At 38.5% G+C, this 24,042-nt stretch overlaps 1 protein-coding gene across 1 annotated transcript; it reads left to right on the forward strand.

Annotated features, from left to right (window-relative positions):
• Positions 1-2,710: 2,710 nt before the first annotated feature.
• Positions 2,711-23,703, forward strand: syt11b (synaptotagmin XIb). Its single transcript, XM_007249676.3, has 4 exons — positions 2,711-2,968; positions 14,359-15,290; positions 18,529-18,649; positions 20,057-23,703. Exons 1-4 carry the CDS (start codon positions 2,935-2,937, stop codon positions 20,365-20,367), a joined length of 1,398 nt encoding a protein of 465 aa, XP_007249738.3. The 5' UTR covers positions 2,711-2,934; the 3' UTR covers positions 20,368-23,703.
• The last annotated feature ends 339 nt before the right edge of the window (positions 23,704-24,042 follow it).

Here is a 24,042-nt window from a genome sequence, read left to right on the forward strand (position 1 = left end):
GAAAAATATTACCACACACATCATTAAGAGGCAAAAGTGGTTCTGGTTGCTCAAAATGGTTACTCCACCATTAAGGTTTATTTTTGTTTGTATATACTCATTATTTTTTAGAGTCAGCTGCTTTCTAAACCACAAAGACCTGGATGCATTTTGACTTTTCTGTGCGTCTATTTATGGAGATGCGTAGGCCAGAATATCCTAGTAATGAAAAGTAAAGAAGCAAACTTCAGACACTAGAAATACACATGTGTCCAGATGTTGGATGTGGACACCCCTTCTTATGAATTCAGTCAGCTATTTTTAAGAAGCTGTTGGCACAGATGTGCAAATGCACACACACAACTTGTCTATTCCCATAGAGTGTATTTTGACTGACCGACTGCTTTTGGGGTAAGGGAAAAATCGTCTTTCATTAGTTTTTTTTTTTTTTATGAAGTGAGATGTTTGGCCTACTTTACTTTCCACCTCACTCTCTGTGCTATAACAATTAGTGTAATGTGATATACACACTGTCTTGTGTTTAAACAGTTGCACTAGGCTGACTAATACGGGCGATGTTTACACGGCTAAAAATAATATAAATATATGTCCATGATAAATCATCTTAAATCTGTTAATCTAACTAATATTTTTAATCGTAAGGTCAATATTAAAATAGCTTCTATTAATAGAAAATACAATACAATAATCTATTTTTTTTCTAGTGTAAAGATTTCATTCCTTTCACATAATTTCAGACAAAATTACCTTATAATATGTTATATTTACAAATAAGTAAAATAATCTTATAGTTTTTAAGGCATGTATTTCAGCAATCTGTGCTGCAGTAGCTCTTTGTGGAATTGGACCAGATGGGCAAGCATTTGCCCCTGCCATGCATCACTGAGCCTTGGACACCATGACCCTGACACTGGCTCACTAGCTCTCCTCTCTTGGAGCACTTTTGGTAGGTACCACATTCTGAGAACACCCAACAAGACCTGCTGTTATGTTCAGGTACAGTTTTTTTTTTTTTTCATTACAATTAGGCCCTTGTCAAGAACTGTTTTGCTGCCTGATATAATTACAGCATAATGACTGTACCTTATAGTTTTAACATTATTATGGCTAATGGCTGTATTGTACTGTAGTGTTTTCATCTCCTTCTCAATCTGTTTTTATAAGGCCTTGTTGCAGCCTATTTAACAACAATTATAATTTATCCCTTATAATTCCCACAGTGGAGAAATTTAGCATCCACCTATAACCCATCCGTGCAGTGAACACAAAATAGTGAGTACAGTTAAAAGACACACACAGTGATATTGTGAGAACACATGCCGGAGGACACAGTGTGCACAGTGGGCAGCAAGTGGAGAAGTAAGGTTTAAGGACCTTGCTCAAGGGCCTAACAGTGGCGACCTTGTCAACGATGGCCTGGTGCTGTAACCACTGAGCCACCACTGCAACAATGACCTCTACAGTAATTTAAAAAGTGTTCAAATCTATTTTTTTTTTCTTGTTGAGCTCAAGCTGATAAATTACTAGGCCAACACAAGGAAAGGTATTTTTAGTTAGAGTTTGGTGGTATACATGGTCTACCAACATAATCAACCTGACCAAACTAGATGACCAGTATGGCCATGCTCGACCAGTTTGGCCAAGCAGGTCAACAGGCATTACCAGCATAAATAACATCTGCATGCATTGGCAGAGAAGGCACATATTTCAGGGGTGCAACCCACATACTCATCTCACAAATGCATGTTCTTTAGGCTTTCCAGTGGTATAAGATTTATTGAAAAGAAGCATTGTTACAATAAAGAAATTCTACCAAACCTATAAAACACAAAAAAGCATTGAAACTACCTTAACCATCAAAAACCAGTTAGACTATCTAAAAAAACAAAACAAATACCAGCAACAGTAGGATAGGGCCTCAAGCTTTTTTTTTTTAGCACACTCTTAAGCTTGCTTTCATAAGCTCTATCTGTAGGGGTTTGTTTCTCAGGGGCTTTCTCTGTCACATGACATCCCGTTCAGTAGCTCCTCCATTTCCACTTGTTGTGTTTACGTGGTTCTCCTTGGAAACGGGCGCCAAAAGTGTAATTACGGTGCGTGAAAGTGGACAAATAGCTATTTTATTAAACACAAGGTGACGAAACTCAGCCTGTAATTTTCTCAGAGGACGTCTGAGAAAAACACATACATGGTCGTTCCGGGCGGGAATAAAATCTTTTTTTCTACTCATTCGGACAGAATTAAAATCTTTTTTTTCTAACCATCAGTCTGTTTTTCATGTAGGTTTGTATATGACATTTTTCTTTGTGGACCGTAAATCTAAAAAGACACATGAGATTTCAGTCTGTGAGATATGCATATTTTCTATAGTTGCATAACAGTTATTTTGTGGGTTATTATGGGGGTTGGGGAGGGGTCTGTTTTATTTGTATTATTTTAAGGAAACTTCATTATAAAACAGAAGAAAATAACACATTAGACACATAAAACTTGGGTAGGTAACCTGTTTTGAATAAAAGGTGTTGGTAGATCTGAGGATAAGAGGAGGGTTGAAGGAAATGACCAAAATAAGAAAGAAAGAGAGCTTTTCATCCCTGTTGTTTTCTTCTCCCAGCTCTCAGTGACAGTGAATAGATGGGGCGGGGCTTCGGCCGATGCCGCGCAGCAGCGGGTCTGCGCATGCGCAACAGCAGCAGTACCACCAGCACCACCAGCAGCAGCAGCATCATCATCACATCATCACCATCACTGAACAGGGAGGATACGACCACCGCAGCGCTCCACCACCACCGCCTTTAAAACACAGCCCGGCATGAGTTATAAACATGTAATCAGGGAGTGTCGGTCTTAGTTCATCAGAGGAGCCGCCGTTCTGCACTTCTGCCGATTTATAATCTCACCTTTTTCCAGCAGCGCAGCCTCCCATCCCTCAAGATGGCTGAGATCACTGAAATACGAGCAGCATACGGTGAGTAGAGCAGGCCTGCCGAGCCTCTTCACTGCCTTATCCTCAAATAGCTCAGAGAATCTGATAAATAACAGTAAAATTATGCTGTTTAGCATCTTAGCACTATATGCAGAATAATACTGCAGTGTTTTTCTTAGAGAAGCAGTGCCTGGTTCTGCTTATATAAACAGAAGGAGCTGAGAGCATCTCAGTGAGCTGAAAGGATAATGAATATGTAAATTCAGTTACATCATTGGCTGGTCGATTGAACTGGTATGGCCCTGCCTGTCCTGGTAGTCTGTGTGTTAAAAAAAAACGAGTTAAATGCAGTTTTTGTTTGATGATGATGATGTTGTTTATTCCTAGATGTGCTGTGATTGTTTTCTTTTGTTGATAGTAAAATCATAAAATCATCAGATTTTAAAATAGGCTGATTATATGTAGTATATGCTGATTTATTATTATGGATAGGTTCACTGTCAAAGACAGAAAATGTACAGTTCACCACAAACAAGAATGTACAAGCAGTACAGACGTACCCTCAAAGGTACAACATGATCCTTTCAGGACCTCCTCTGTATCTTAAAAGTAAAAGTAGGGTAAAGCAACTGCTAATAAATAAAGTACAAATATTGTGTCGCTTAGCTAGACCTGTCACGATAATCACATTATCGACTTATCGTACAATAAATGGACAAATATGACCACTATAATCGATATAATAATTTGTTATTTGCGATATCTGTTGTCTACTGTGTTTATTTGCATGTTTGTTCACATTTATAGCAGTGTACATACAGAGTGGACTGCATTAGGTGAAAAAAAGAATATACTCCCCAAACTGTGATTAATTATTGTTTTTTGTCTTTAAAAGGGTACAAATGCTTTGTTATGATGTTATATTATCATTATGTCAATGGCATTTAATGGTCTTAAATGACAATAATATAATTTATCACAATAATTTATATTGCACTAATACATTTTTGGGGTGATCTATCATGACAGGCCTACATTTAACCAAGGGTACCAAAAATGTACCTTTGAAGGTAAAGCCCCAGTGACAGCAAAGAGGGATTTTTATTTTTATTTTATTTTTATTTTATTTATTTTTTTCATTTAATCAGCATAACATCATCTATTCAATATAGGCAGCAGCACAAAACAAAAACACAGTAGGAACAAATGATCAGCCCAATGATTAGAGGGGTACCACCTCATTGACATTTTTTACCCTTTTTTCTGAGCATGGTGGGTTGATAACATATTTTAGAAGAGGTTGTAATTCAATGCCAGATTACTCTGTATAACTATTTTTACTGTGTAATTATGGATGAACATTCTGGAAACAATTCCATAATCCTTGTTGTGTTCAAAGTCTCAGGAGAGCTAGCTACTTCCTTAACGTGAAAATGAATGTATTTACCTGGTGGTCTACCTGTATAATTATTTTTTTTGTTTTTTTTTCTGTGAACAAATTGGTTCATAAAGGAGAGCCCTTATAACTACAGGCCTTAGTACTTGTGTGACCACATTGTGTGCTCCTCATTTTAGGACTCACATTCTCTGGTTCTGAATGTATCTACTGGTTATAAATTTATTTAAAGCATTTTGAGATGTTTGATGCTTGATATACATTCTACCCCCAAATTCTCACTCGTCTAATGTGGGGTGATTTCACGCTCCACTTTCCATCAGGCTGATGACTGAGTGAGTCTCAGTGTCGTTCTGTCAGAGCTCGCAGGACGGGACGGGTGGGGCATTATTGTGTCTGTAGTGGTTCATTATATGATGAGGGGGGAAAGAAAACATCAGCGGTGTGTCCAGATGTGGCGGGGCAGATCTGGATAAAGGCGGTTTGTAGGTCAGGCTCCTGTACAGGACTGGGACAGGACCTGCTCAGAAAGCATTTAGAAGACCGGATTAGAGGGCGCAAGTGTGCCGAGCATTTTCAATTTATTTCCCTGCTCGTGCTTTAGATTAGGACAGATTTGTAAAAGCTGTTGGTGGGTTGTTAATGTAAACATCTGCAATGTGGTCAAACTGGGCTCCCATTCCTTGATCAGCTTATGTTAAAGTCAACAGCAGGTTTATCTTGTAAAGCATTGTTACATGGCAGAAAATATGGAAATATACATTTATATGTAGGTTATGGCACGAAATGTTGTGACATGTTGTGATGCTGATACATCATACCCATATTAATCTCAGGGTTTATCTGTGGAATCTGGTGGGATGTAGCGTAGGCAGTAGACTGTGCGTGGTATTATCTGTGCCAGGCCGCGTGATTGAGGAGATCCGTCTTCCGGAGTTACTCTACTGAGGAGGAGGAGGAAAAGAAGGACAAGAAAAAAAACATTGGTTGATTGCGGAGAACGTAGGATGACAGCAGACACGTAAAAACCCAAATTTGGGCAAAGTTGACGCTGGAGGAATACCAGGAAGCTACGTCTAGAAATGTCTGTAGATTCCAGTCATTTCCGGCTCCTGCAGCAACTTCAAGGGTACTTGAATTTAGACTTGTTTTCTTCAGCGGTAAAAGACATCAGAGAATACTCTGATCCAGCATGCCTTCAGAAAATCAAAATGTGTCTCTGTGATCTTCAGACTATCCTGTTAACTCTTGTGTCAGTCCAGTTCCCAGTAGAATATTAGCCTGTGAATCATAAAAGGCTTAGAATTGAGTGTGAATTGAGTCTTTGAGCTTTGACTGGTTGTGAAGCTAATAGAGCTTTCTCAGTACGCCTGAGTGTTTCCCAGTGGGCCTCCTACCAATCACCACCTCAAAATGAAACATAAATACATTATGTTATAAAACAATGTATTGTGTTACTCAAAATAATTCTACATACAAATTGAAAAACAGGCACATTTTTAAGATTTTAATCTGAATGTTGTAAATAAAAAAAAAAATCTGATCATTTTATAATTTTAGCATAGACAGTCTTCCACAAAATTACTTTTCATATAAGCAGTGTACCATATTGATCCATTATAAGCAGCATTTTGTAATTGTAAATTCTAGCTTTTGGACTCAGGAATTATAGCTCAAACCCTTAATCCAACAGTAAAGTACATATGTTATACATGCATTTCAGCACAACCAGAGATACAGACAAATTGTACAGGATTTTCACAAATATACCTTTAACATAGTTACATAGTACTGAGAGAATTGTCCTGTCTGATTCACCAAAGTTACATAGTGGAGTTGGCAACAAAATTAGCATAAAGTAGCAAAGCTATTAGTGCATCACTTGTTATTACAGGTCAGTGGATAATTAACAAGATTTTGAAGCTACAATTTGAAGGTAAAAATGCTCCAGATCTTTTTTTTAAAGTGCACCGGAGTTGAATAGCATATTCATATAGCAGATTGTCGACTGAGGAGTCTGCAATCTAAATTATTTGGTTTCTTTTTCCATTGAAAAAAGGGCTGTTTTTTCAAATTAGGAGGAAAAGCACACTGACTCAGGACTTATGTAAAGTATTACCTGGTAGATCATTTTTAATGGATGGAAACTTACATAACCCACATTTTCAGGTACTTCTTGTTTTTGATTGATCTGGAAAAATATCATATTGAGGCACCCACGTGTTTTAACACACCTACTAGCTGTGTGTGTTAGGAGGACATGATTTCTCTCTACTGCTTTGTTAAGAGGATATGAGCTCTCTCTCTGTAAGGGGGTTGTGTCAGGTGTAAAAAGGGAATGACAGTAGGTGTTAAGTGGCACAGTAAGAAGTATAAGAGGGGCGAGGGTTGGTAATAACAGACCCTTGCAAAGTCCTGCTCACAACATGGCTCCAGTTACATGTTTTATGGAGAGCGTCCGATGCCAGAGACTGCCTCTGCCTTTTGCTGCATCATCCTTCTGTCCTCTCCATTCTCATTCTGCCTGGCTTATCAGCACACCGCCCATGCAGCTCTCGAGGCGAGCAATAACACATCTCAGTCAACTAATAAACGTCTGTGCTGATCTACTGATTGCTTGATGAGATGAATTAGTGTGCTCTGAACAGACCGTATGCTACTCTGGTCTTTTGAAGATAACGGTTGGGCTGTTATAAGGCCTGATAAATATGAAACGGTCCAAGCCACAGCCGCGTCATTTAAAACAAGCGTGATGATGGTTTGTTAGCAGACAAATTCCTTCTCGCTCTCCTCTCCACCGAAAGGGTGGAGCAGCGTCTCCGATGAGAGCCCTAGAGCAGCGGAACTGCGTGAACAATGTAGGACTTTGACGTTACAAAACATGATTTAATATTTAGTAGCAGACCTCTCTCTCTTCCATCTGAGCTGTTCTGCCTTCCTCTACTTCAGGTCCACAGAGGATAGATAACTCAGAAAGATGCTGTGTCAGGCAAATATCCAGCAGCATTACTAAGCATAATGTAACTTCAGGTTAACGTCTTTGCTTTGATTTAGGTTTGTTTTTCGGACTAGTAGTGTTGATATTGGAATTTTTTAGGACGCACTGACCTCATGTCTCAGGTCATGTCTGAATAGACTGTGTTCTGACATTATGCTGGAGAACATCTTGCCCTTTTTCCTGTACTGCTCAGAACAGCGTGTCCGACATCCGATGAGTCCTGTCACTGTTGATTAGAGCCTGTTTGCAGTTGAATAAGCTATTGATTATTAAAAAAAATAAGCAAGTAATCACATTTTTATTTTAGAAAGGACAAACAGTACACAAAATAACCATGGGCTTCTTAAATACAGTGTTTGCTATCTGCAGAGGAATATGTATACTTGGGATTTTGGGGTAAGGTGAGCCACTTTTCAAAGAGAAGTGTGCATTATTTTATTAATGTTTGCAGCAGAAAAACATACATTTCTTCAATAACCTGAATACACATCTCTGTGTATTTCCATGCAAATGTTGCATTTCTATGAAAAAAAATATTCTAGGCTGCAGCTATTCATTTTGTTTTGTGTCCTAGACCTCATTTGCCCATTTGATCACTTCGTGTGTCTCCATTTAATCAGACTGAATTCTGATTGCTGTGTGGAATAGAATATGCTAATTACTTAGTTGCATGGCAGTAATTACTGGTGTTCAGTTGTACTAGGAGTACAGGTGTCTAATAGAGATGGATGTTTTTCTCAGACCACCATTTGAACAAGGCATTATAAACACTTTCCCAAAGTCAAAATGAACAACCAAATCACAAAACAGAAAAAATAACTAAGCCAAATGGAAATACATTGATTGTCTCTTTCTAACCATTTGAACACAACTGTTGTAAATGTAATATACAGTAGCTAGCTATACAACTAACAACTCGCTAGTCTTGTAGTGAACATATTTTCATATGGATGTGAGAGTTTTTAGTCAGTGTAGTGCTCGCGTGACATTAAGAAATACATTTTGTATTTAGATGCTTTTGATAAATCCAGTCCTAAAGCAGCACAAACCATATACAATTCCCTTTCAGTGATTCGAAAACATGTTATTAGAACCATATTTGACCAGTGGTGGCCTGGTGGTTAAATGGCTAGTGTTTGTTTCCCCACAGATTTGTGGGTTTGAAACCCAGGTTCAAGAAAACTGCCACTGGCCAAACTTTGATCAGGGGTAATGTAGCTGAAATATACAGAGAGACCAATGTGCCGAAGGTGTAAAGAAATGCATATAAATGTTTTTAATATGCATAATTCTCATGCAAGTCGCTGAGTAATCGTTGACTATTCAGATCTGAATAACTGATTATATAATATACCATGCTGTAAGGTGTTCTCGTGCAGAATAAACCTGGTGCAGCTGGCATGTTGTTGCTGCATCCCTCTTTTTACAGGGTTCAGATGAGGCCAGCATATTTCTGACTTTTTTGGGGTGAGAGGTTTGGTTAGATGATGTCCTCAGCTCAGCTATTTGCTTTTACACTGTGGGATACTGAGGGGTCTGAATTGCATAGTATGTGTGCATTTTGCCTGTGTGTGTGTGTGTGTGTGTGTGTGTTGCCCCCCGGGGGTGTTTCCAGGCAACTGGGGCAGCTGACTTTGAGTGTGTTCCAAAGTCTGACATCATCCTGCTGGAATCCCTGCAGGGTAGCATTGCCCAATAACAGGAAACAGGGCTGGTGTCTTTGTGTGGAGATGGATGGCTAAGAGAAAATGGAGGAAAAGAAAAGGAGAACTGGAAGTCAGATTCAATCGTGACATTTGAATGTGTGCGTGTGTGTCCCTTCTCTTTCTCTCTGGTAGTGTTTTTTCACTGAATTGGTCATCTGAGGTTAGAAAGCACTGTGTGTGTTAACCTGGAGGAGTCTGTGGAGAAGACACTGTGTCTCAGCATCATTTACAGCACACAGAGCAGGGTGTGTGAGCAGAGCAGCGAGTGTGTGTGTCACCCCCACACCGCTGTCAGGCACCAAATCACAGATAAAAACTAATGACCGAGTTTATGTATAATCATAAACAGTAATCATCAAAGTGTTTCACTGTGGAGTACTGGACTAAGGGTGATGTGCCTTTTGTTCTGTCACAGAATTTCAGAATTTTATTTATGAGACTAGGGGACACAGATTTTTGATTTCCCATTTGTTTCTAAATAATTTGGAACTTATTTTTTGTGTTTGTTTAAAAAAAAAACTCATTATTTTTTTATCTGATATTTTTCATGTTTATATTACTGTTAAGGCTGGTTTATTTACCTTATCTGTTTCTTCCTGGTCCTGGTCAATCAATGGGCATTTATGATTTAAGCAAAAGAGGTTCCAGCTTGGATATTAGGACACTTTTTAGAAACTGTTCTGAAGACTGGGGAGCTTTACAATTCTGTGCCTTTGTTATTATGAACGGATTTATAATAAAAAAAAAACTATTGATTTAAATTACTTTAAAGCATTAGTAAATAAATAGCTTTGCTTTTTGTGGACAAATCTGAAATTAAACCTCGAAATTAAATTAACTGGAATTATTTCAGATATTGACTAATTAATCACACAGATATTTATTTTCAGTAATTATTATCAGTTAATACAATTTTCAATCAATTATAAATTATAAAGATTATTAACATAAGTCTTAATGGACCAACTACTCTATTATGAAAATAGTTATAGTTGCATGCCTATTATGCATAAAATGTTAAATATGTATTTGCACTTGTATAATAATCCACTGTTTCTTCTGCCTTGCACCATCATTGATTGTTTAATGTTCATAGTCAGCATCTAACCCTATCTATTAAAACTAGCTATAGAAATGGAATATACAGCTGATGTCAAGGCTTGCACTAAGTGCAAAGGGAAATATTGTTCTATATTGTCAATGTTTAGCCAAAAACAGCAAAAGTTCTCTTTACTGGAAGAGTAAAAAAAGTTAACATTAAATAGTAAATGGAAAAATATTTTATTCCCAGTCATTTCAGAGTGTCCATCGTGAAAATCTGGTACAATATTAAGAAGAACTGCCAGTGTTGCATTATGTTAAAGGTAAAAAAACAGCACAAAATAGAGTAAAACCAACAATATGCTGTTATTTATAAATCATACTACTGCAGCATCACATTTATGAAGTGTTATACACGCCTACAGACAATTTTCTATGTGCAGTTTTGCCCACCAGTGAGCATTTTTACATTATTTTCACATGTTTTTGTATAAACCATCATTGTGAGATCAATACGTCTATGCATGCAGTAAATACACACTCACGTTATACGACAATACAGTGTATTTCCTCAGGCACACACCCTGTCTGCAGAGTGTCTCATCTTAAAGGCCCCATTAGCACAGCACATACAGACCCCGCCCTGACTCTCTGTAGCATCTTTAACAAAGCACTGCAGCTCCTCCAGCTCAGAGGCCACCAGCAGGGAGGAGCTCCCCTGCCTCCGGGGAGTGTCTGTATTTTACAGTTCCTCACTCTCAGTCCGCTAATTAATCCCCCGTCACACAGACGCTGAGGACATGTAGAATCTGCGCATTGTTCTCCCTCCCTCAGTTCTGTTTCTTTTGAAGTGAAGCAGACGGCACATTATTTCATTTCTTTGTTTTGTTTGTCCCCTCCTTTTTAGGGGTCAAAGACTATTGTTTATTCACTTGCTTTTACCTTAATCCATGGTGGTAGTGATATTAAGCAATTTATACATTTTTAAACTAATATATTTCTATTCATTCATATTTTGGAAAAAAATGCATGCTTGAATAATGAGCATGTTTACACAAATTAAAGTGCAGAATTTGAATGCTATAATACTAATACTAATAAAAGAAAGCTTTTACGTAAGATCAAACAGAAAACCTAGCTTTGTTTTTTAATAGGTGGGTTGTTTTTGCATTTAAAGACTGAAACTTTTATTGATTTCTGTTCACTTTGTTTGCCCAAACAATAATTAAGCCTAGTTGTAGACTATATTTTTCCTTTCAATTAACAGTCTTTGTTCAAAACGCTGTGTAGCTGTCAAGGAAACATGCATTCCTGGACAAATTGGAAGAATCTGAGTTGGAATCTCAAGTGAAGAAAACATGTGGACTGACATGTTAGAGTAATATTACAGGATTTGACACCAATATGGTAATACGAGTTATGCTGTATTATTTAGTCCTCACAAGATGTCTCGTGCAGTTCCACCAAAGTTACAAAGTGCAGTAGCATCACCTCGGCCCAGAATGTAAGTAGCAGAGATGATATTCTTTCTATAGGGGATATTCTTTCTACAGTTCATCTCATGAACTGACAACCAGTATTCTTTACTACATGTTTACCCTATTCATCTGAGTATCGCCACCATGTGGAGTAATGAAGCTTTGACTTACTTTAGTAAGTCAAATTGGGGGCGATATTTGACTCCACATATCAATAATGTATCAAAAACAATACAATATATTGTATTGTTGATATTTTCTCCCAGCCCTAATTGTACCTATAACAGTCAGTGAACTATGACAATAATTTTGTAAAGATGTTATTTTATGGTTAAATTGCTACATAATCTTGCTTTAAAAACAGTGGTACCTTACTATTTTTATACAGCCAACCCTAACCAGAGGGCAAAGAAAAATAATGTTTATCATGTTTACTCATGTTCGTTTCATTAAGCACAGCCACACGCTGACATGACATCCATCTTTGATGCATATCATTGCATTTCAGTTGATAATACAATACAGATTATATTATTGTGTTTACACCTTACTTCGAGAATAAACTGAGCTAGATTAGCTTATCATTAAAATCTAAAGATCAAACTAATTAAATTACATGTGTGAAGGTATAAAATGAAAGCCTGTGCACTGATAAGTATTCACTAGCTGGTACTCCTACAGGTTTGCAGTGGCTGGTAATGTCTTTGAGAAGATGCCACACCCAAACACGCTCTCGTGCTCCACCAGCAGTGCACAGCGTCTGTATTCACCGGAGTATTTTTTGATGTAATTTTTTCTTGTGGTTGCCGTTCCTCTGTGTTTCAGTGCCAGGCTGTGAGTGCAGCCTCCTGCTGTGTTTGACAGGCTCATTTGTATTCTGCCCTCTGCTTCCCCACACCATTACACCACAGTGAGGGTGAGGTGCAGAAAAGAGCGCGTGCAGCCGAGCTAAATTAGTGTGTCTGTTTTAAACGCAGAGAGCCTGTTAGTTAAAATAAGTGTTGGCTATTGTGACACTGGCACAGCCTGTGCTCGGAGCGCCGGACACCAGAACCCAGTTCAGATGGATATGTAAACAAGCCAGCAGGCCTGTTCTCCTCCGCTACACCCACCTCTCCGTCTCCAAAACACCGCCCGCTTTACTCTGCCTCCGCCATCTTCCCTCCCAGTCTCTCTCAGCCTCCCACTCATTTTGAATCACATTATACACTCATTTCATGCCTGGTCATTGTGTAATTCCCATTGTGCGGGTGCAGGATGACAGTCTTTGCGTCAGACAGTGAATGAATCAGCCTCTGCGTGGTGCTGCGTGGTGTGGCTGCGTCCTTCTGCTTCACAAGCCTGGTGTCAGTCATAGGGAATACAATGCATTACAATTACTGCTTTGATGTCACTGATAAAACTGAAAGCTTTTTATGGAAGGAATTCCCTGCAGGTGTTTATAGTGATGGTTTTAACTTGAATGTCCGGTTGTGCAATTCACAACTGCTTTTATTTTTAATGTCTCTGGATCTATTTCAGTTGATCAGTTACAGGACAAGCTTCAATCCTGTGTAAATATGAGCTTTGCTTCCTTGTCTCTTTGATAGCATCACCTTTTTACACTCATTCTGTCCTATTGTGGGTTGTTTTACAGCGTGGGAAGTTTTTAACTCTTTCTATTGTTCTATTCTTGCATATCTGTCACATACACGTTTTACATAATCCAACTAATTTTGATGTAAGATAAAGAGAACATGAGTAAACACACAATACAATCAATATTCAATATAAACAAGGATCCAGTGATCCAGTACAGGTAAAAAAAATAGTCTACATAGAGGCTTTGTCCCCATCCAGTACACCAACCCATTAAGTTCAGAACATATTTATTTATCACACTGATAGATTTTAAAAGACCCATTCATTTATACCTTAGAAAATTTAGGCTTGGCCACTTGAGAGTATTAAAGTTACTAACCGAACACATTGTTCTTTTTCCTTCCTTCTTGTGCATAATTCTTGATTTGTGCTTAAAATCCTAAAATCATCTTGTGCCTTATTCACTGGCTGTTCCTATAAAGGAATGTCTTTGTAAATCATACTTACAGCTTATTTTTGGCCAATATATGATCCATTTTACTGTAGGTTATGTTTCTAGTGAAACACGAGTGCTTGAGTACATGATTTACACAAATAGCAATATACTGAATTAAGCTTTTAAGCCCTTTTAAATCCCAAAGGTTTGTTGGTGACTTCAGTGTGCAGCTTTTATTTTGCCGAAAGTCCTATAGTAATTGTTTATCACTGAAATATTTATTTTTCTTATTTTCAAAAAAGACAAGGGCTAAATGCATTGTCTTTCATTTTTCTTTAACAGAAGATCACCATTTCAGTTTTGTGATAGTAGGGGTATCTTCCCTTGGAGACATCCAATTAGGGAACACAAAGAGTGGGGCACTATCTTGTTTGTTAACCGTTATTGCAATATTGGCCTTTGGAGCAGAGATAGCTCAGAGGGCTGTACAAACAAGCTGTATAATCAATCACAGTGCTGTGATCATTTTGACTAATTATAGTTCTAAATGAGTGTTGCTGTGGGTGTTTTGATCAGTCATCAGTCAGTATTGATATAATCGATCAAGTTTAATTTCTTGTGGCTAAAATCATGCAGCCAATTTTAACCATGTTTTTAATGTCCTATTATTGATCCACCGGTGTATATAGCAAGATATTGCAAGATATCTGATTGATCTTTTTCTCTCTCTCTCTCTCTCTCTCTCTCTCTCTCTCTCTCTTCTCTCTCTCTCTCTCTCTCTGTATCTCTTCCTCAGATATGTCCCCAGTGCTGGCAGGCTTTATCGGGGCCGGTGTGCTGGTGGTCGCAGTGGTCGGGTTAATTTTCATGTGGACCTGCTGCCATAAACGCTACCAAAGGATGTCCGGCAACTACAAGCTTCACGGCATCCAGACAGAACATGGAGACCCGTCTATAGACCCGCCGTACAAGTTCATTCACATGCTGAAGGGCATGAGCATCTACCCGGAGACTCTGACCAGCAGTAAGAGGATTGTACGGCTGGTGAGAAAAGCCGGTCTTCGCAGTGGTGATGTAGAGAAAGCTGGCAGGGGCTGCCCAGTGGTGCTGGTAGACGCAGGCACAGGGTCAGAAAGCAGCCCAGAGGGGGCTCCTCAGCTTCAGATGAGTGGGTTAGAAGACAACTCTCGCCCGGCGCCACGGCTAGAGAGGGAACTGCCGGTGCGTGCCGATTACTGTACTCTGGACAGCAGCCCGGCCAGTGGCAGCAGCAGCCAAAGCTCCAGCACCACGGTCTCCAACACAGCCACTCCCTTTACTCCAGCTGACGAGCAGAACCGTGGCACCCTGAGCCTGGCTGTCGACTACAACTTTCCCAAGAAAGCCCTGGTGGTGACCGTCTTGGAAGCACAAGGGCTGCCGGCTGTGGACGGACAGGCAGGGAGTGCGGACCCCTATGTGAAGATGACCATCCTGCCAGATAAGAAGCACCGTGTGAAGACACGCGTCTTGCGCAGGACGCTGGAGCCAGTGTTTGACGAGACCTTCACCTTCTACGGCGTGCCCTACAGCTCGCTGCCTGAGCTCACACTGCACTTCCTGGTGCTGAGCTTCGACCGCTTCTCACGGGACGACGTGATCGGGGAGACGCTGGTACCGCTGGCTGACGTGGACCCCAGCACAGGCAGAGTGCACATCACGCAGCAGATCAGCAAAAGGAGCATGCAGGTGAGAAAAGCTTTTATGATCCTCACTCAACACACAGCTATTTATACGTTTTTTATCCTATTTGCTCTGCCAATTTACATGGCCAATTACCCAACCCACTCATTAGGACTTCCCTCATCACTAGTGATGCCCCAACACCGGTAGGGTGAAAATTAGCACATGCCTCCATCGATACATGTGAAGTCATCCACCGCCTCTTTTCGTTGCGGAGTAGCATCACAACGCGCTCGGAGGAAAGCGCAGCGACTTGGCTCTGTTTCATCAGCTCACAGATGTCTTGTGCTGAGCGACATCACCCTTTTGGAGTGATGTGGGGAGAGGGTACCATCCACCCACCCAAAGAGAGCAAAGCCAATTGTGCTCTCTCAGGGCTCTGGTAGCGGATGGCAAGCTATATAAATAGGATTCTAACCAACAATCTCCTGATCATAGTGGCAGCACTTAGCCCTCTGGACCACTCGGAGCCCGAGTCAAGATACATGTTAATACTGACTAACAGTTCAGTACCAATGCTCTGTTTATCTTCATTCGTCCATGTGTAAGGTAACCTGATACTACAACTAAGCACCACCTGTTAACTATAAAAGAAACAAACAAACAAAAAAAAAAGTGTATGACAAAGCAGGTACAGTGTCGAACAATGACTAAGAAACTGTATTGACTGTAAATTAGTCACATCTGGTGTCAGTACTGATTCAGTATGCCAGATCAATGCATCCTCATTAATAATAGCAAAATGTCTTGATTTCTATTACTTAATTATTTGTTTCTGACCTCAAGTAAAAATGTAATTCAGTTCAGCCTTAAACCCTTAAAACCTATTTGGGTCCATGTTGACCTCACGGTACAGTAAAAAAAAAAAGAAAGAAAAAAGAAAATCGGCAGAAGTCATGTTACTGAGATCTTTGGTAAAATGCATAAAACGTTTGAGATTTTAAAAGAAAAGAAAACTGCTAAATAATTAGTCTGCAAATTGTGTATAACATAAATCACTATCATAGATTTGGTATATCTTTTCTTTTTCAAATTCCTTGGACACATAATGTTGTCCAACCCAATCTACATACCTGACAGGTGAGGAAGAGAGAAATAAGGAAGGCAGGGAGAGGAAAAAAAGAGTGAAAGGTATATAAAACTAGCTAATTTTAAGTCATACAGCTAGGTTGCACAGTCAAAAAGAAAAATCACCACGTAAAATAATGAGATGTGCTGCAAAAAGTCTAAACCATTGTTCATAGTGAAGGCATTTACACAAGCACTGCATGTTGAAGCACACAGACGCTTTATGACTCTGAGCCCTGTTGATCTCCTGTGCCTCACTGTGCCACAACACTCCACACAGAGTTTTTACATTACTACATTAAATTAAAGACATATTGAGGCCACAGGAAGCCACAGTGGGCCTGCTACCACTGCTGATAAATAGGAAGAGAAAATACTGTATTATAAAATATATACAGTATGTTGTTACCTTGGGGGAAAGACTGTGGTTTTCAAGCCATCATAACTTGTTTTTTTTTCTAATAGTCATATCATAATAATCTAAGATATGTGTAAATGTTTCTATTATCTAGTTTAGATTTAGAAGTTTAGGCCGGGCTCTGTGTGTTAATGGACCATCCTGAATCAATAATATCCCAAGGCTCATTATCAGCAACTGTCAGGAAAAGCATGCAAAACAATTTATATATTATTAAGTTATAGGATTGAGAAGTCTAACACTGGGCCTGTAGCAGATAGGTAAATGTTTACTGGCTTATTCACCTTAATTAGCTCTTCTCATTATGTAAAAAAAATTACTCAGGTCATGTTTTACAATAACTTAAACAAATGCGGCATTGGGCAAATATCTATGTAATCAAGGCTCTTTCTTTTGTGAATATATAGCAGTCAGAGAGAGGACAATGATCAGTGATTTTGACTAATGGCACTCCTGAATGATTTTATAACAGTCATTCGAAGAATGAATGTTTAATCAAGAGGTCTTGAGCAATTCTATGCAGTTCACTTCAGATTTATCCAGCTAAATCCAGCTACATTTTAGTGGCATTTGAATGCTTGCATTGGTATAACAGTAGTTAATGATCGAGTAATAGCCCTCAGTTTCATTATTGCATCAGATATATTGCTTGTCTGATGGTTTGTGTGCCTCATTGACTCGTGAGCCCATGTTCCATTATTGTGAGTGTTATTGGAACATTAGTCACTGGTGAAATGGTTTATCCTCCTACTTCTGGTTCCACCGTCTCTGTAATAGATGTAATAGCTGTCTCTTCAGTCTATAGCATAATGTTTAATTAGAAGAAGGAGAGGTATATGACCTTTATCCCTAACAAATATGCACATATGCACTAGTTATAGTAAGTAACAGCCATTTAAATGTGTTTTTCATTAAGAATCATTCTTTGAGTCTTTGTGCCTTTTATGTTGACAGTATGTATTAGTTAATATTAGATTAGAATGATGTTGTAGTATAATAAGTGAGAGAGATGCTACATTACTGTGTTATTTTTATAGGCATAAAAATACATGAAGCTTTTATCAGCTTTCTTGAAGAAGTAACCTGCATTTATACATTCATATACATTTACTGTTTGGCAGAAATATTAAAAACATTATTAACCCTTTAAAGTTCTAAATAATATAATAAATATAATAAATACTGTGAAGATGTCTTTCAGTGAAATATATATATATATATATATTTCAAAAAGGGGTCCTCAAAAAGCAAGAAAACAAAATACTGGTGTGGATGTTCAGGGGTTAACTCAGACTATTCAAAAAGCACAAAAAAGCAGCAGCAGCAAGCGAGGAGGATTATTATACTGGCTGTAGGAGTATTGGTTGCTTTGTGGGGGAAACTGCAGGCTTAGGTGCAGTGTGGACTCAAATTACAGGGCTGGTGCTCTTTTTTGCTGATAAACAACTGCCTTTCCTAGTGGATAGTGAGCATTAAAAGCAGAGGGCTCGGGTGGAAATGCATAACCACACAGTGTGAAGCAGCTTTACTGAGGTGAATTTTCCTCAGTCAATAACACAGTTGAGTTTTTATTGTGTGAGTTATGTACTGCAGAGCACAGAACAGAGCTTTTATACTGTAAGTGTCTGTATACCACCATTCTAGCCAATAACAGATCTTGTTCACACGCACACACAAGTCAGGCCGAATTGACAATCATGACTGATTACTAATAGGATTAAGAATGATGTGACTGACCTGTATTTTATGTTTTTGCAGTGTGTGAGTCGTGGGGAGCTGCTGGTGTCTCTGTCCTACCAGCCCGTCTCTCATAGGCTCAGCGTTGTGGTGCTGAAGGCTAGACATCTTCCCAAACTGGATATCACCGGCCTGTCTGGAAGTGAGTACACACACATTATCAACACCTATGCAGTATTTTCCAGTGGGACACAATTGACTGAGCTCACAAGCATTTCAGTTTGATTTGTTTACAAATCTTTACAAAACATACAAACATAGTAGATTGTTCAATTTCACACATTTCTCACATAATTTTTAACCCTTTGATGTGCAACATATGCACATCCCTTCTAGTACACAACATGGGTCAAAAAAGAGTAAATGTGGGTCTGACCAGTGTGTGTAAACCAGATGTAGAAATAGAAAAGCTTCTTCATAAAGTAAGAAAAGAAAAGAAAAATGAAGATTTGTGCTAAAGAAACCCTCAATCATACATGAATTAACATAGCGTCACTGTCCAAAAAAACTAGTATCTCCAAAACAGCAACTTTACATTTGTCAATGTAAAACGTAATTTTAGGTCATTTTAAAGTATTTCTTTTGGTCTGTTCATCAAGAGATGCACAGTGTGGCACAGTGTAAGGGACAGTTTTGTTGTTCAAATTATGTAGTAAACTAAAAATCGACAAAAAAATTGAGATACTTGACTAAATGTGGGTCATTTTTTACTTATGTGCATTAGAGGGGTAGTGATACATAAAAGAGATTTAATTCATAAAGTAAGAAATGAAAAAAATAAAATAAGAATGTATGATGATCAAAAACAAGATAATGGAGGAATTGCTTGAATTCTGAATGACTGAATTAATTTATTGCATGAAGTTCCATAGAAAATGAATGTGGGTCATTTTTGACTCATGTTGCGCATTAGAGGGGTAGTGATACAAAAAGGGCTTTTATTAAAAAAGTAAGACAGGAAAAAATAAAATATGGATGCACTATGATCAATAACAAGTTAATTTAGGAATAACCTGAATACTGAGTGAATAAATTAATTTACTGCAAAGTTATATAAAATAAGGCGGGTCATATTTGACCCATGTTGCTCATAAAAAAAATAAAAATTCACTAAATGCACAACACTTTTACACATCAGTGTAAAATTATTGTAAATAATTTTTATAAGGTTTATTTTATCTTATTTTGTTTTCTTACATCTTTGTGCACTTGTGTATTTTCCCTTGGGGGGGGGGGGGGGTTAATAATGTATTATCTTATCTTTAAGTCTAATTAGTACTTTATTTAGGTAAGATAAGGAAAGTTCCTGGTTAACCTTCATGCACCAATTGCTGGAATTCTTAGAGAAGTCAAAAACAAAACCTGTGTTCCTTTAACTGTGTTTGTATGACCTGTATTTTTATCTGTATTTTTTTATGTTTATCTCTTTTATATGTTTAGGACTGCACGAAAAATGCATTCATGCTCATTCTTAGACAATATCATCGTCACTTTTCACTCAGTTCAAATAAAAAAAAAATTAAATGAATCATTTGTGTTTGACTTTCAGATCCGTACGTGAAAGTGAACGTGTTTTATGGCCGCAAGCGTATCGCCAAGAAGAAGACTCATGTGAAGAAGTGCACGCTGAACCCCGTCTTTAACGAGTCCTTCATCTACGATGTGCCCGCTGACCTACTACCTGACATCTCCATTGAATTCCTGGTCATGGACTTTGACCGCACCACTAAGAACCAAGCTGTGGGCCGTCTGGTGCTGGGCACACACAGTCCCTGCCCCTCTGGCGCCACCCACTGGCAAGAGGTCTGCCAAAACCCACGCCGACAAATCTCCAAATGGCATAGCCTCAACGAATACTAGGGCTCGGGCTCCAGCTCTCGCGCTCTTTCTCCTGCACACATATCAGCAGACACACACATACACCCATACACACACATACACACACACACACATACAGACACAGAAATGCTATACACAAATAGACAAGGGAGACCTCGGGCCCTAAGAGAGATGTCTGTGCACATCTGTGTCTTGAAAACAAGACGAAAGGAACACCCTATGATTTAGAGGCACTTCAGATGGACTCTGTGAGAAACACAATGGACTTCTGCAACAGCCGTATAGTGATCGTTCTGAAATAATCCTTTTTAAATAAAGCTGTTCCAGCCATGTATTGAACACTGACACAAACACACACAGATACAAACACACATATCACTGAAGAATAGTAACTGAAGAGACCAAAATATTACTATGTACACAATTCTGAGACTGTTATGAGTACAATCTCCTGATTTAAGCAGTTGTGATTGTGTGTATGTTTAAATAACAGTGTAAAATGTCTGCCTCTACAGACCTCTCACTGCACTGCTCTATCTCACTATCTACCGCATGTCTAAAAAACAGAAAGATTTTACTCTACAGAAACAAACAAACTGAAAAAAAAGTACTAGAAACTAAGCAAAGAGTAGTCAGTGCTGAGAGTTAGTGTCGCTTGTCACATTGAAGTTAAATGCGACCATTGGTGTACATTCCATTCATTCTTGGACTGTTTAAGAAGAAGATCAGGTAAAGATATCAGTTTCATGATGCCCTTCTCCTCTGCTGGTATGTGAAGGATCATGAAGATCCAGATGTAGCTGAAACCCAGTGATAGCACACTGTGCGGAGCTGACACAGAAACCACACGTAATAATTTGTGTGGTCTTCTTCTGTGCAATATGGTGAACGGTAAGGACTTTTTACCACGGTCCTTGCAGGCTTTCATTATTACATACACATTGCAAAAGTGAAAACATCTTAAATGTTAATTTCATTTGTCGGGATGTCATTTTTGCACTGCACAATCCAGTTCATGCATACTTAAACGAGCATTAGTCAATATCCACAATTTCCAGCCTTTAATGGTTGAGAAGCAATGAACACGACAACCCTGAAACCATTTTTTAACATTTACAATCCTGGTCTTGTACGCAAAGCATGCCTCTAAATTTATCATTCTTAAAATAGACTTATCAAGTACTTTCTTGTTGGAATTGTGGGGGCATTTAGCCACTTAGAGTTTGGTTTGTAAAGACCTTCTACTGTGAAAGTATTCACTTGTATTCGCTGCCCAATTTTTCATTATAATAAGCTCCCATGAGTTTATCAGTCACTAACTGTGTTAGATATTTATCTAACTGATATTACATAATTTGTTTTGAAAGAGGCTCATGCAAGGGTTGGCTTACTGATGTCTTTTTTCCTCCTTGGGTTAAACCAAAAATCGTCATATAAATATTTATCTACTCCATTTGTAGTAATAATTCTCTCCATTTTGGAAAAGCACTAATAGTGGCAAACAGGTTTTTCAAACAGGTTTGTGCTGATGATGATACAAATTAATTATTTTTTGACTGATGCTCCTTTAAATATGACACTGTATCAGCTTCAAGGGAGAGAGTATGAGGCCAGTCACCATCTGCTCAGAAACTCACTTTGAATGTGGTCGTACTGTAAATGTCTGTAAACGTCACCAACGTCACACGAGCTCAAAGTCTGTTTTTTCCACCACGCAAGTTGCCTCTTTTTTATACGTTTCTCTCTCGGTCCTGTGCTGCACGCCATATGCTCTTTTGAAGCAGTTTTTTCTCCACTGGGTCTTAATGACACTGTAAATATTGCACAACACGGAGCGGGGGGGCATCTGTGTGTATTTACTTTGAGGTTATTAGATATCGTTCTGTATGCACTGGACAACACTGGCATGTTTCGTGGAGGCCTGGTACTGTAGGTATGGTATGATGTGTGTTAGTGAAACACTGGAACAGATCTGTAAGATATCTGATATTGGTTAATAGGCTGTAAAGGTAAATAATAAGCCCTGTTGGCTCTCTGGCTGCACTGAGGCCAAAGGACATGTAGCTATGGTTTAAAAGCCTGTTTTTTTTTTTAGTTTCACATACAGTGAGGTGTGTAAGGTGCTGTGCACAATGGGGACATTTCCATTGTTTTTAGCCCAATAGTAATTGCAGTTTAAGCTGATAATAGGCTGATTATCTCACTGGTACATGTACAAAGGATTTTTGTTTGCAATAAATGTTGCGCCAGAGTAAATTGAAGGGAATTTACCATTCCATACAGATAGCATTAGATTAGTTGTGACCTGTCTGATGTTCAATGCACTTCACATATTGATACGTTTTTAAAAGTTTTACATTTTTTAAATTGGAAAGATGATTAAAGAAATGGGATCAGAATTAAGAGAAAAAACTGTGTTAATTAAGCCCTTCCATCAAATTCCATCAAATAACCGTATGTTGATGGTTTGTCGATTTTGAGAGAAATCAGCCATTCTTTCTTTTTCCATTTAAAAACTGAAGTGTGCTTTATGCAGACTTATATTTCTTGACTCTTCATGAAGGCACTTAAAATAGCTGATTCTCCCAGAAGGGAGAGATGGTTGATACATGGTTTTCCGTTGGAAGGGCTCAATTAACACAGTTAGCCCACAAATTCCATATTGATACATCCCTAGAGAAAGAGGTAAATGGAGGAAGCTCTGACCCAGCAGGCTGGTGTACAGGGCATTTCTTTCCACATTAGCCCCTTCTGACCCCTGTCTGACTTCACCATTACTGTAACCCTGCACACACAGTCATGTAATCCAATCCAATCCAATAACTACCAACCCCCAGACCTAGAGTTAAAGCATATCGTCTTCATACTACTCTTCCCTTAGACATTTTCTCAGTAGCAGAAGGACATACACAGGCTACTTTGACTCTTGTTTAATGGGGCCATCTAATGGATATGGTGCAGATCGTTAGCTAACTGGAAGGAAAAGGGCTTCTCATCATACAGGCTTCAAGTGCTCTAGTTGAACTACAACTGAAAAAAAGCACCCCTCCTTACTGTACAAAGCGCTTTTTGTATCTTATTGCCAGTATTACACATTAATTGGCTGAAAAGATTAAACACATACAGAAGATAAGGTGTTGTGACCATGATCCCATTGGTTTAAAAAAAATATAAGAATAATTTGGAAGAACCATCTGTGTGCAAATGTTACAAATAAAAACAATAAAAGAATAACTTGTGAATAATTGACGTACATTGCCGAATGCTCAGAGACATTTGCTGAATATAATGCACTAACCTGTATGTTGGTGTTCTTACACACACTGAATGTACAAATTAAATGTGATACAAAAGTGATTTCTTGCCTTCTGGTGTGCTTTTGTCCCATATTAATCTGCCAGCATCTGTATTCTTAAAATAAATTTAATTTATTTGTATAGTGCTTTTAATGCTGTCACAAAGCAGTTTTACAGAAATCTGGTAATAAATAAAAAAAAAGTCAATACATAACATATACAGAAGAATAAACATTGTAAGGGACTCATCCTTCTTTGCTGAAAACTGCATGAATGAACTACCAAATATCTAGTTATACACAGGTGTACTAATAATGCCAAGGTAGTGATTGAAAGAATAATATTAATTATTGTTAATTACAGTTATCATAATAATAGCAGCAGTAAACTTAAGTAAACA

Source organism: Astyanax mexicanus, chromosome 6 (assembly GCF_023375975.1).
Source record: "Astyanax mexicanus isolate ESR-SI-001 chromosome 6, AstMex3_surface, whole genome shotgun sequence".
Classification (NCBI taxonomy): Eukaryota; Metazoa; Chordata; class Actinopteri; order Characiformes; family Acestrorhamphidae; genus Astyanax; species Astyanax mexicanus.

What these genes read in the sequence shown, in the direction of transcription:
- syt11b (XM_007249676.3), top strand. Translation starts at nt 2,935, where the DNA reads ATGGCTGAGATCACTGAAATACGAGCAGCATACG. An exon ending in TGAAATACGAGCAGCATACG is followed by an intron (nt 2,969 to 14,358) that starts GTGAGTAGAGCA and finishes TCTCTTCCTCAG; the next exon opens with ATATGTCCCCAGTGCTGGCA. An exon ending in TATCACCGGCCTGTCTGGAA is followed by an intron (nt 18,650 to 20,056) that starts GTGAGTACACAC and finishes TTTGACTTTCAG; the next exon opens with ATCCGTACGTGAAAGTGAAC.